Source organism: Hylaeus anthracinus, unplaced genomic scaffold, assembly GCF_026225885.1.
Source record: "Hylaeus anthracinus isolate JK02 unplaced genomic scaffold, UHH_iyHylAnth1.0_haploid 11985, whole genome shotgun sequence".
In the NCBI taxonomy this organism is placed as follows: Eukaryota; Metazoa; Arthropoda; class Insecta; order Hymenoptera; family Colletidae; genus Hylaeus; species Hylaeus anthracinus.
In genome coordinates this window covers 376,067-388,257 of record NW_026534333.1, presented here as the reverse complement: position 1 = coordinate 388,257, position 12,191 = coordinate 376,067, and the positions used below count along the sequence as shown (strand labels likewise).

Here is a 12,191-nt window from a genome sequence, read left to right as displayed (position 1 = left end):
TTGTAACAGTTAAAACAAAAAAGATAATACAAGACGATAAATTTCATAATTGTACTGGGACAGACAGAAAGGGAAGATGAAATATCGATTGACAATTTTTACGGTGTAAACAATGAATTCACGCAACGCTTCGCAAATAACCATTGTAACCGCGAAACTGTTCTGTTAGCGATTCATAATTCTATAATCGAGTAAGAAGAAACTGTTAATATATGCGTATGGAGAAAAGAGAGGGAGAAACGTTAGCCTTGAAGTAGCTTTCGATTCTGGATTGGATTGAGTAGAGTTGTGGTAGTTGTCCCGAGTTGCCTGTTGCAATCGGCGCATCCACGACTAAATACGCTGTCTCGGTGTCTGTTAGTTGTTGCGGCAAGGTTGTCGTTACTAATGGACATTTAACTTCGAATATCGATCAAAATTGATGATCCCTTGTGAATCTACAGGGGAGCATCGAAACTTGATCGTTTTTCATTCGTTATGTCGTGGTGTTGTCTAAATGTTGTGAACTGTTGAATTTCGAAAAGGTACGAACGTCGCCATTCTGTTTCTGTCAATTGACGCAGTTAACCGTCTAATAAATCGCGTCGGATGTTTATTCTTTTGCTTTTTACGAGTCGTCATCGCGTAACAACGTATTATTTCCCGTTGCGTCGATGCATTCTGCGCTTCGAAGCAATCGTTTAAATGTAAACCTTCATTCGGTTGTAATCCTAATTTTCCAATGACAAATCTAATGTTTCAAACTTTTTAAAAAGCTCCATTCTTAATAGAATAACACACATGTAATAACTGTAATATTCTAGAACTAATACCGTCAAACTGCATCATGAGCGGAATATGGAGAGAACATTTATTGGAAGCTACCAGTCCGGCTATTATGGAAAGTCTGGAGAGTATGTGCATTTGTAACATGGCGATACATCATTCCAACTGTGAACCGGATTCTGTAAATGGAATTCCTGAAAATGGTCTACGAGCAAAATGTTGCTGCAGCCGATCTAAGAGTTTTTTATTGATAGATGGACGAGAAAATCTTAAAGTTTCCAGCGCCGAACAATTTGTAGAGAAATTGAATTGTAAAGAAAAAGATGTCAAAGTTAAGGTGGTATCCGTTTTTGGGAATACAGGCGATGGCAAGAGTCATACGTTGAATCAGACGTTCTTCAAAGGAGAGGAAGTATTCAAAACTTCAAACGAGCAAAACTCTTGTACGTTAGGCGTGTGGGCAGCGTTCGATCCGGTTTTTAATGTGATTTGTTTGGATACAGAAGGTTTATTAGGTATTACAAACATTTGTTCCATACAAATAGTCGTTGGCTAAGAGCTCGTTTTATGCATAACCCATTTCATTGTTTTTTTTTAGGTGTTACTACTCACGAAAAAGAACAAACAAGGTTGTTGCTCAAAGTCCTCGCCGTATCTGATCTCGTAGTATATAGGACGCAATCTGAAAGACTGAACAGGGATTTGTTCACGTTTCTGGGTACAGCTTCGCGTGCGTATAGTCACCATTTTCAAGACGCGTTGCAAGCAGTGGGACAGAAGGAAGGCGTTCCAAATTCCTCAAACGCATTGGGACCAAGCATTATAATATTACACGAAACTAAATACACCAAGCCTTTGAACAATAGTACATATTGCCACATTCTCAGATTGACAGTAATTTCAAACTAAGAGGTTTTTTATAAATTGAACCGTTAGCTCTACGATAAACATACTATCTTTTGTCTGTCACAGATGGTATGGAAAATGCCGAAGACATTCTTCGTACCCAATTCACTTGGATGAAACTCAAAACGGAAGCGTTTAGTTCGATAAAATATATCGGCCTGCAGACAGCAAATTTCGCTACTGATTACGAACCCTTGCAGACTGCCATTAAAAAAGAAATAAATAATACATCCGTACGATCTGCCAGGCAGCCGCATTTAATTTATAATATATTGAAAATTCTAAACGACAAGTTCTCTGGGAAGATTGAACATTTTTCCAACGCTTTATTCCCCGATCAGTATTTTACGTGTCCCGTTAAATGTCTTAGTTGTGGATGTAGATGCAGCAATAGCATGGGACACCTTCGCGAGGGAAAACCTCACAGCTGCAATACAAGGTGAGCCTTGATTAGACAAATGTTTGCGATACAACGTTGAATAACGTTTAAAAATTATTTCACTGAATGATATTTTAATAGGTGCCGTTATCAACATCAGTATGAAAATCTAGTATATATATGTAAAACGTGTTACAGTAACGGAAACGAAGTACAAGTTATAAAAAAAATTCAACCAGAGAATGATAGTAGTTGGTATGGATTAGTTAAGTATGCATGGTCCAGAGATGTGATAGAATGTCCACATTGTGGAGAGATATATAGAAGTCGTCAGTATTGGTACGGTAATCAAAATCCAGAAGACTTTGCCGTTCGCACAGAAATTACACACGTATGGAACATGGTATGCTAGTAGCACGTTACTTCCGATTTCTTTTTCTTAACCAAAATAAAATTTAACGGCCTGTATTGTTTGTTCAAGGCGAATAATTCGGCGGTAACGTCACAAAATACAGCGCAAAAGGTAATCGATAGTGTGTCGTATATCACCGAAGCTGTAACTAATGTTTCCTTGCAACCGACGAAGGTGCTCTCGGCATGGGTCGCCGATCAGGTAGCACCATCTTATTGGCGACCCAACAATGAAATAAAGCACTGCCACAAATGTAAAATTCTGTTCGGAACAACGGATACGAAACATCATTGTCGCGCATGCGGCGAAGGCTTTTGCTCGCAATGTTCGTCTAAGAAGAAGTCCGTTCCATCGAGGAACTGGCACACACCTGTACGAGTCTGTGATGCGTGTTACAGCAAAGATTCGAATTCCAACGACGAAGCTACCGAGTATACCGAGGACGTAAACGCCAGAAAAGTATCAGAACAAGTAGTATCTACTTTGAGCGCGGTTGGCACAGTTCTGAATTACTCGAAATGTAAGAATTTCAATTATTATCCGTAATCTACTCTATTCCTTGGTCGCTTAACACTATTTTTGTAATTTATTCAGCATTAATCAAGGATACGGTTCGACCTTCCTACTGGGTCCCCGATTCGGAGGCGGTTAGCTGTTGCATATGCGACAAACAATTTTCCATTGTACTTCCCCTACATCACTGCAGAGATTGTGGTCGCGGCGTATGTCAAAATTGTTCGAAACATCGTCAGGCTGTTCCGCACAGGGGATGGGAATACCCTGTTCGAATTTGCGACTCGTGCAGAAAAATCAATTGAGGGAAGGAGGACGATATACGACGATAAATTTGGCGTTGCAAAATCGATCGAAGTAATAATTTTATTTTTCTCTTTCAAATGTTGTTTAAGTTAACAACTCGTTCATATTACTATCCGACGAAATCTCTGTACATGTTCGGTACGATTTTTATTACATCCGCAACGTGTTTCGCGATCGAACGAACCAAAAATTAATAGTTTAATACATTACTGTAAAAAATTGTCCTATGGATTGTGCCATACCAATGTAATTTACCTTTTCTGCGAAAACTGCATTAAGAAGAAAAAAAGAATGAAACACTCGTCGTTAAGATTACAATACCATACAGTATAAAGTACACGGTACGGTACAGTATATGCGTATAGTAACGGTATATTATGGAATCGTGAAGAATTGTGCGATATGTTCTTCTTGACGAAGTGGGATGTGAAACTGTCGTATGTAACGCAGTTTATTGGGCTGTGATAGTCTTTAGATTCCACGAAGAAAGCATTTGCTGATTCCTCTATTATAATTTCCAGTACGTATTACGATTTTATGTAAGTTAAAGAAAACAATTATTATACTTTCCAGTAAATGCTGTAAGTAAGTTATTTTGGTTTAAAATAACAAAATAAAGTATTAATACTTGAAGGAAACGGCTTTCTAGTTCAAATAATAATCCTGATTCAATAGCATCACCTAAGGCAAGGATTATTCAAAATAAATTCTGTTTTGCGTAATAAGTTAAACTTTTGTTATAGAGAGGTAAGACTTTTCTAACAGAACTCCTGTCTTGCACCTTATCGACCGTTCATGGAACAGTCTCTGATTATCGAGTTAGTAAATGATAAAATTGAAAATCTAGCGGAGACAAATCGAAAGGTTTCGAGGAAATTCATGTTTTCCCGGCAAAGATACGATACATCGATGTTCGCGATGCGATACAAGATGTTTCGACGACCACGTGATGACGTCAAAACATGGCGTCTCAATCAGCTGGGTGTTGTGTAGAGTGTGCTTGAGATGCCCGTCTTTAGAAAACCAACGAAGACTGCCGTCTGTCTACTCGAATACGTGAGTTTTTTTCAAAAAGCTTCGCACCGCTTCGTTTCTCGCGTCTGCTCGCAGGTGACAGGATTTAAACGTGCAACAATAGACAAACGCCAGACTAAAAACCAAAAAGACGCAAAACGCCGTTTCATTTGTTAAACATTCCGAGATGTGCGGGGCTTTCGTCGAAAAAATTTCCGGAAAATAGTGAAAATCTTCGATACGTGTCGTGAATTGGATTATTCGTTCGCGACATCGCGAGCAAGAGATTTCGTTTTTCCGATTTTTCACGCTCGAAACGTAAAAATACATAAAAAATATGGTTGATTCAGGAGGTTTTTCTTTATACGGTCGTGTCTTGCTTCAACAAATTCGTGTGCGAGAATATATTATTCGTGATCTTCGGACGATACGAAAAAGAAATTCTTTTCGAACACGATGTTGATATTGTGCGTGTAAGCGATGCCGTGGCCATTTTCATGTTTGCTCCAGTTTCGTAATCATTATCAACTCCATATTTGAATTCAACAAGTATCGCAGTGGCATGTTTCGCTCGTTCTCGAATTTTTCCGTGTCGCTTCACGTGGCATCCCTGATACGATTTTCGTTCGTTTCCTTCGCATCTTCCATCCAAGAAAATCGCGACTAATGTCTCGATACAGAATTAACGAGATTCACAAAATCGTATGTTCGCGAAAAAATTTGTTTTGTCACGGTTTCCACGCGTCGATTTCTGTTCCAACTGTTTTTACCGATCACGGACACGCGAATGTTCGAATACCGCCCTTAAAACATTCGTGTCGCGTTATGCTAATAACAAGGACGGAGGAAACATGTTGCGAAAACAGACTGCACCGAGTGGACGCCATTTTTTCGAAAACGATTTAAATGTAAAATATCGCTGGGAAAATTTATTTAAAATGGGCCACGCACCGAGTACCTGCGACACAGTCGAGCAAACCGACGGATATCGTAGAATATATCGAGGTACACATCGATTCCCTTCAAGTTTATTTTCAGATCCCAATGTGTTCCTGATAGCACGGCCATTTTGTCGCTTATTAGTGGATAAACAAATGACGATGTTGGTAGTTGGGTTCGAGGCTACAGCGCGTCATATGCGCGGAAATTCAATTTCACTGGCTACGCGTTCCTTCCATAATTATAGTATTTCTATATGATGCCAAAAATAGGAAACTCGCAAACAATATTTAGAATTATTGTTTTCTCTTCCCTTTTTTTGTCTATCATTATCTTTTCCATTCAACGTAATCCTTTTGCGCACCATTGTAAAGTAGGTACACGTCGACGATACTTTTCGACAGAGTTATTTCTAAAACTCGACAGTACCAAACATTTTATTCCCCAATAAAAGCCTCTAATTGCAATGCTTTAAATCTGTGTTTCTCAAATTTCATCTTCCCAACAACACCTCTTTCTCAAAGAGAATTTCTTTAATTTGTTAACCCTTTGGAGTTGAATTAAATTATTACTATTTATTTAAGATATTTTAAACCTGCTTTTCTGTCACGAAAACGTCGTCGATACGGTCGGCCCCCGTATACGCGTTATAGGAAATCGTGTTATGTAAGAATTTTCCTCGTACAACGCGAATAAATTATATAGCGTGTTGTATGAAAATCGCGTTATATGAAAAAGGTGGTCGCGATATGGTCAGCGTGTTGTAGGAACTCGTGTTTTACGGGAATTTACCGTAACTCGATTCTTAAATCAAGCAAAGTCGGTGCGTTCGAGAAACTAGGTGTAACCACGTTGCTAGGATTACGAGGAAGCTGTTGCTTGGCAACATCATTCTGCGTCCTATGCGTCGTTGCCGGTCGAATCATCGACGCTTATCTCTATATCTCATTTCGACGATCGAACGTTTTTTTCTCTTTGATAATACATTTTCTTTCCTTTCCTTTTCTTTTTTCTAAATTTACTTTTTAGATAAAATGTAGGGGGTGAGTGTAGACAAAAGAGACAAAGTGACTTTAAGTGATCATAACTGTTTCACTGTAACGTTAAAAAAGTTGCGTTGTCGCGCGATAATAAAAATTGCCTGAAACTGGTAGTTAACGTAAATATTGGCTGACCGTAGTGCCAGTGAACACAAGATGCATTATATATTACGTTATGTAACCGCGTAACATATTTTTTTTTATCTATGAATTGCCTTTCAGACACGATCTAACCGAATGTCACTTTATTTTACAGTGACGAAAAAGTTACTCGACGCAATATGCCACCAGATAGACCAGATGCTTCCGGCGTAGAAACAGAAATAGGACTGAATAGTACGCAAGTCTTCAGTTTTGGAGAAACTGTATACACAATGAAAGAAAAAGAAAACACCAGTGCTTTTGTCGAGACCAATTCGACCGATGAACTTCATGGGGAAATTTCAATGTCTGAAAAGTCCATGGAAAAGAATAGCCAGTTAGATGACGATTTGACTTCTTTGAGTTGGCTTCATCAACAAAATCTGTTGAAGGGTTTGGATATCTCGAATCCCTCCAAAGATATAAAAAACGAGAATGTATTGAATAACAACATTTGCGACGACATGGCAGAGTTTTCTGAAAACACCAATTCCATTTCAAGTTTAGATGATGGCTATTGCCCAGGTAATTATTGTTTGCTGCTGTATTATATTGTTCCTTGTTATACTACTAATTAAATATCGTTTTCTTTCTTTCTCGTGATCGGAACAGATAATAATGGGAAAGTAAATAATTCGACATCGCATGAAAATAGTCAGAGTTATCAGCACACGAATAAAAATGGTCAAAAGACAATGCAAATCTTTCAGGAGTCGGTAAAAAATCACTACAATTCTTCACAAAATAATCAAACCAAGATTTCTCTGAGCAACAATAATCTGCCGGTGTCGAACCGCAACAAACACCCTACTCATATACCATATGATCCTCATTTACACAGGAACAGTAAACCACCGTATTCATTTTCTTGTTTAATTTTCATGGCTATCGAAGATAGTCCTGTAAAAGCTTTACCGGTCAAGGAGGTGTATGCCTGGATTTTGGATCACTTTCCGTATTTTAGGAATGCTCCTACCGGATGGAAGAATTCTGTTAGACATAATCTAAGCTTGAACAAGTGCTTCCGTAAAGTAGAGAAAGCTCCGGTGAGTATATCGCATCGCTAACGATTAATTACTTTTATCGTGCAGTCTGCGTTTTCCAGTTTTCAATTGAAAATATGACTCTTGTTTTAGATCGTATTTTAACTTAAAAAGCTGAAACAGCATTTTCGTAAATTAAATGCGAGCGCATGTTTTTACAATAACATATATTTATATTCGCCGTTTGAATTCGTAAGGGAAGAATGTCGACAGAAACTGCTTCTTTTCAGAATCTGGGCAAAGGTTCGTTATGGATGGTAGATGCTCAATATCGTCCAAATTTAATACAAGCATTGTCACGTGCTCCCTTTCCTCCTCCCACTGCTCAAACTTTGTCTTCCCCAGAAAAACCGCAGAGAAAGAATACAAACACACGCCTTCCAGATCCTATTCTCTTCCCATACCTCTCCAAAAGACTGGCATCGAGCAACATTACCGATAACACGGAAACAGAAGTAGACAGCGATGTAGACGCAGCTGCCGCGGCTATGCTTTCTTTCAAACACGGTCCTATCATTTTAAATCATAATAAAGGTAGCGTATCACTTCCACAAGTTGCTATTTAATTCTTTACACTTTTATTCAAAACTTTTAACTAAATATGAATATATTTATAATACTGCTTCAAATTTTGTCACAGATCGTAAACGAAAATTAGCTGAATCTGAAAAGTTGGTTCCAATAATCACTAGAAGCTCTAGCGAAGACCATACGTATAGCTGTATTACCTCAGTCAAACAAGAGAGGTATGAGTATCATTGGGAATTATGCGTTGTAATTGTAACTACGTGCGAATTTAATCATCCAAGTACAGCTTGAAATTTTTTTTTAGCAAATATCCGAGCGAAGAAACGAATCCCGACTTCGACGAACAACGGAAGATAGCAGAGGGTGCGGACGCGCTTCTGAATTTAGCGGGTGTTACCACGGCGCTTAGTCACAGTAGAACTTCACACGTACAAGGTATTAATCCACCGTCAAAGTCCGAAAGCATGTCGAAACCGAAGAAGCGTTCGGCACCGAATGATTATTCGAATCTACCTGAGAAAAGACGTAAACATTGGCCAAAGTGGAGCGAAGAGAAGCGATATTTAAAGCAAATTGTATAAAACTTTCTGTTTCGTGTATGCGTTGAAGCATATCTCTCACATTTGTCTTTTTTTTTCGTGTTATGCGCGAACAAAAAAAAAGAAACAATTCGAAATTATATTTTCAATATCGATTATTGAAACGGAACGGGGATGCGCAACTTAATCTTACATCGCTGACAATGAATTTATCGTCTTTCGAATACGACTAATATTAGCGAAGATTTGCATCGAAGTTATATTGCCATTTTTAGGCGTGTAAGAAGAAAGAGTGAGAAAAGCAGAGAAACGCTCTGTCGGCGGGTGCATTTCTATTTAAAGTAAAAACAAAACGACGGGAAAGAGGGAGAAAGAGAGAAACGGGGGGTGGGGGAATTGGCGATCGCTCAGGGTTTAGAACTCGCTATATGCCAAAATAAATTCAGTAGCACTAAGCAACAAGCAATAAATAGAAGGGTAGTGTTTAAAAAGTTACTTTCTCGACATGTTTACTAAGACATGATACAACTAAGCGGTTCATGGAATGTCAATGAAGGAAAACCTATCGCGTACTAAATAACGATAAACTTTTTAGACCTGTTGTGACGATTATACATATTAATTCATAGAGAGTTTAATTAATGATAATAGAGTTCTATATATTAGGTTTTTGTAGATATGTATAGAGATATAATTGATATCTATTCGATAGAGAAATTGATAATATATTTAAAAAAAAAAGATTATATATATATATATATATACACATGTACATGTTATATATATGTACACGCGCGCGCGCGCGCACGCACGCACGCACATACACACACACACACACACACACACGTTCATGTTTTACGTGCTCATTCATTACACTCCAAATACATCTGGTCATGTACACTGCTGCATGTGTGTATAAATCGTTCCCGCGAGAACTATCGATAACGAAAAAAAGAAATACAAAGTGTAGGTATTGCTGAACATGGATTTGAAATGAGGAAAAGCTTATCATTTCATGCCTTTTTCTACTATCTTCGTGGCACTTGAGATGATTTTGAACAGTGCTGTATATATGTAGATTCTACAATGTATGCACAGACCAGTTTCAAAATTTTGTTAAAGGATCAATATGTATCGCGTCGAATTGATAATATTGATTGGAACGTAAGATTTAAGAAACAAGAGGTCATCCTATTTTTCTATTTAAAAAAAAAAAAAAAAAAAAAAAAATCATAATATTAAGAGCATTGTGAATACCTGATTAGTAATGAAATGTATATGTGGTAAAAAAAAACAGAAGAAAAAAAATTTAAAAAAAGCGGTATCGATGAAGAACTGGTCTTGTATACATTAATACGTAGTTCTATATAGAGAGAACGTATATTTTTACAGGGCACTGCCCGCGTGATAAAAGCTCTTCCTAATAATTTGCTAAAAACACAGTTCATTAGCTTAAACCACTTACTAATTGTAATCATAGTAATTTGCGTGACACTACAAACACAGCATGGTAGCGCAGCCTGAACAGTTTCATGTGTTTATGATTACACGCCATATAACGTAAAATTTCCATAAAAGAAATGTTTAAACTTTTGATTCGTTTAAATAACGAATGCGTATAGCGAAAGGTACTCACTCGGAGAACTTGGTTACCAATTTAAAATTACGAAATTTTAAATCGGAGACGTTTCTAGTCTTACGACTATGTGTATAAACGTAAACAAAAATATCACTTGTTAGGTCGATAATGATATTTAAGCGTCACAGTTGCAAATAATGATGAATTGTTAACCTGTAATATATGTTACTGCTGGCTCAGATATATTCAGACGCAAGACTCATAGTTATTGCTTTTACGAACGGTGCAATTTAGTTTAACTTATTAATAATACATTCTTTATTTGGCTAAGGTTTAATGTTTAGTTACTTTTCAAATTTTCGATTATTCACCACCTGGTAATAAATTTGTTAAGTCACGAATCGCGATCTTTCGTCCGCGAAGCAATGTAATATCTCAACCAACGGAAAATTCTCGTGTTTTAAATTTACGGTAAGATAAAATTCTAATGTGTTATTAATGTAAAGCTTATAATTAATTTAGAGTAACAGAAAAATTAAAGGATCTATAGATGGGGCGCGCTGCCAAAACTTTTTATGTGATTGTAGCTAGTCAGCTACAAAGAAAGATCCAAAATAAGGATGCAAGAAAGAATGCCATTTTATGTACGATCAAGTAACTTCAATTTTTGAGAGAAATGTACATTTTTATGTAACGTAAAATTATCCTATTTAGCGTATAAATATGCTTTTAGAAGCACGTGTTCAAGGCTGAGCACTTTTTTCGAAATTTGTATACACCAAGCAAGACCAGTTTTTGTAGACTTTACGTTTTCTATTGTCTGTGATATTATTGCAAAGCTAAACATGCCTTATTGTAGTTGTTATATTTTGGCGGAAAAATTTGTTTAGAGCTTAATAAGTTTTATCGTTTAAAAAAGCGATGTTATCGGCACTTTCTGATATTATCAATTGGCATTCTTACTGACAACCTTAACATTCTAATCTAGATAGGGAAACTGGCATCTTCGAATTAGTAATATATTATGTATACATATATATAAAGGAATGTATATATGTGTACACATACATATACCGAAAATAATATCACAGTTTTCGCTATTTGTTAAAATTTTTAGTCCTAGCTTTTGTTTGCTACGACTGAAGATCTGTTCTTCCATGTAGTTTATTCTAACGTAATCAATTAGGGGGTGGGATGCCATTTATAATAATAGTAATCTAGCTAATCGATAAATTACAAATTAGAATAATCGATTAGCAAGAAAACGTAAAGCAATACACCAGTAAATCCTGATATCGGGCAGAATACTCTTAGTCAGCCGGTCTTTAAGGAACATTTATTTACCGATCACTGTAATACCATGCAGTTGCACATTGTGAATCATGTACAAACAATTTGTACAACATCGATTGTACGAGATGGCTCATTTATCGAGTATTTTTACAAAGTATTACTGTATCGTATATGCAATAGGAATACCATTTCTTTTATGCGATCTTTTAATGTACGCAAATCATCGTTTAACAGAACGTTCAATCGTTCGATCCTGTTAATCTCGACCGGCTGACATATAAATAAAAAAATCATCGATAACTGAAACACCAAAAATCGAGTGTACGAAGCGAACCATATTTCATTGTATCGCGACTAGCCACGGACAATCAAAATGTAACATGGTGTTTAATTTGCTTCCATTACATGACATCGTGCCAAAACGCAGAAATCGTTTATTTTGAGGAACAGATGTTAATTTATATATGTATCTACGAGTTGTACATTGTACCAATTTTGTTGGCGTAATATGTAATATTATTATTAATAATTATATTATTATCATTAATATAATTATTACTCATTTTAAACGAAATACACTGTAAAATGTTTGTTAAGTTTTTGACCTTGCTTATATAATTGAGTAAAAATATTTAATATTTTAGATTGTAACCAAGACAGAACTTTATTAATGAAAAGAATATGAGAAATTAAATACGAGCTGATTGATTATTTACGTTTTCAACCTTCTCGATACCTACGATCGCGAACGAAACAATTCAATTAAAAAGTGTACAAACTGAAGATCGATTGTT

The 12,191-nt window shown here is 36.6% G+C and overlaps 3 protein-coding genes across 3 annotated transcripts in view; 2 read left to right on the top strand and 1 right to left on the bottom strand.

Moving 5' to 3' along the window:
• The window catches only part of LOC128886553 (uncharacterized), a 43,731-nt gene that overhangs the window by 13,546 nt on the left and 17,994 nt on the right, over positions 1-12,191 (bottom strand). The window lies entirely within an intron of this gene.
• On the top strand, positions 316-3,919 carry LOC128886546 (zinc finger FYVE domain-containing protein 1-like). Its single transcript, XM_054141511.1, has 7 exons — positions 316-524; positions 804-1,280; positions 1,364-1,630; positions 1,738-2,110; positions 2,192-2,453; positions 2,532-2,982; positions 3,057-3,919. Exons 2-7 carry the CDS (start codon positions 827-829, stop codon positions 3,278-3,280), a joined length of 2,031 nt encoding a protein of 676 aa, XP_053997486.1. The 5' UTR covers positions 316-524; positions 804-826; the 3' UTR covers positions 3,281-3,919.
• LOC128886550 (forkhead box protein N3-like) lies at positions 4,207-12,076 on the top strand. The gene is made up of 6 exons (XM_054141517.1): positions 4,207-4,337; positions 6,531-6,940; positions 7,028-7,461; positions 7,689-7,992; positions 8,099-8,204; positions 8,291-12,076. Exons 1-6 carry the CDS (start codon positions 4,231-4,233, stop codon positions 8,565-8,567), a joined length of 1,638 nt encoding a protein of 545 aa, XP_053997492.1. The 5' UTR covers positions 4,207-4,230; the 3' UTR covers positions 8,568-12,076.

Coding starts and splice junctions, on each gene's coding strand:
- LOC128886546 (XM_054141511.1), top strand. CDS start 827: ATGAGCGGAATATGGAGAGAACATTTATTGGAAGCTACCAGTCCGGCT. Junction 2,111..2,191: donor CCTCACAGCTGCAATACAAG/GTGAGCCTTGAT, acceptor ATATTTTAATAG/GTGCCGTTATCAACATCAGT. Junction 2,983..3,056: donor AGTTCTGAATTACTCGAAAT/GTAAGAATTTCA, acceptor TAATTTATTCAG/CATTAATCAAGGATACGGTT.
- LOC128886550 (XM_054141517.1), top strand. CDS start 4,231: ATGACGTCAAAACATGGCGTCTCAATCAGCTGGGTGTTGTGTAGAGTG. Junction 6,941..7,027: donor AGATGATGGCTATTGCCCAG/GTAATTATTGTT, acceptor TGATCGGAACAG/ATAATAATGGGAAAGTAAAT. Junction 7,462..7,688: donor GTAAAGTAGAGAAAGCTCCG/GTGAGTATATCG, acceptor GCTTCTTTTCAG/AATCTGGGCAAAGGTTCGTT.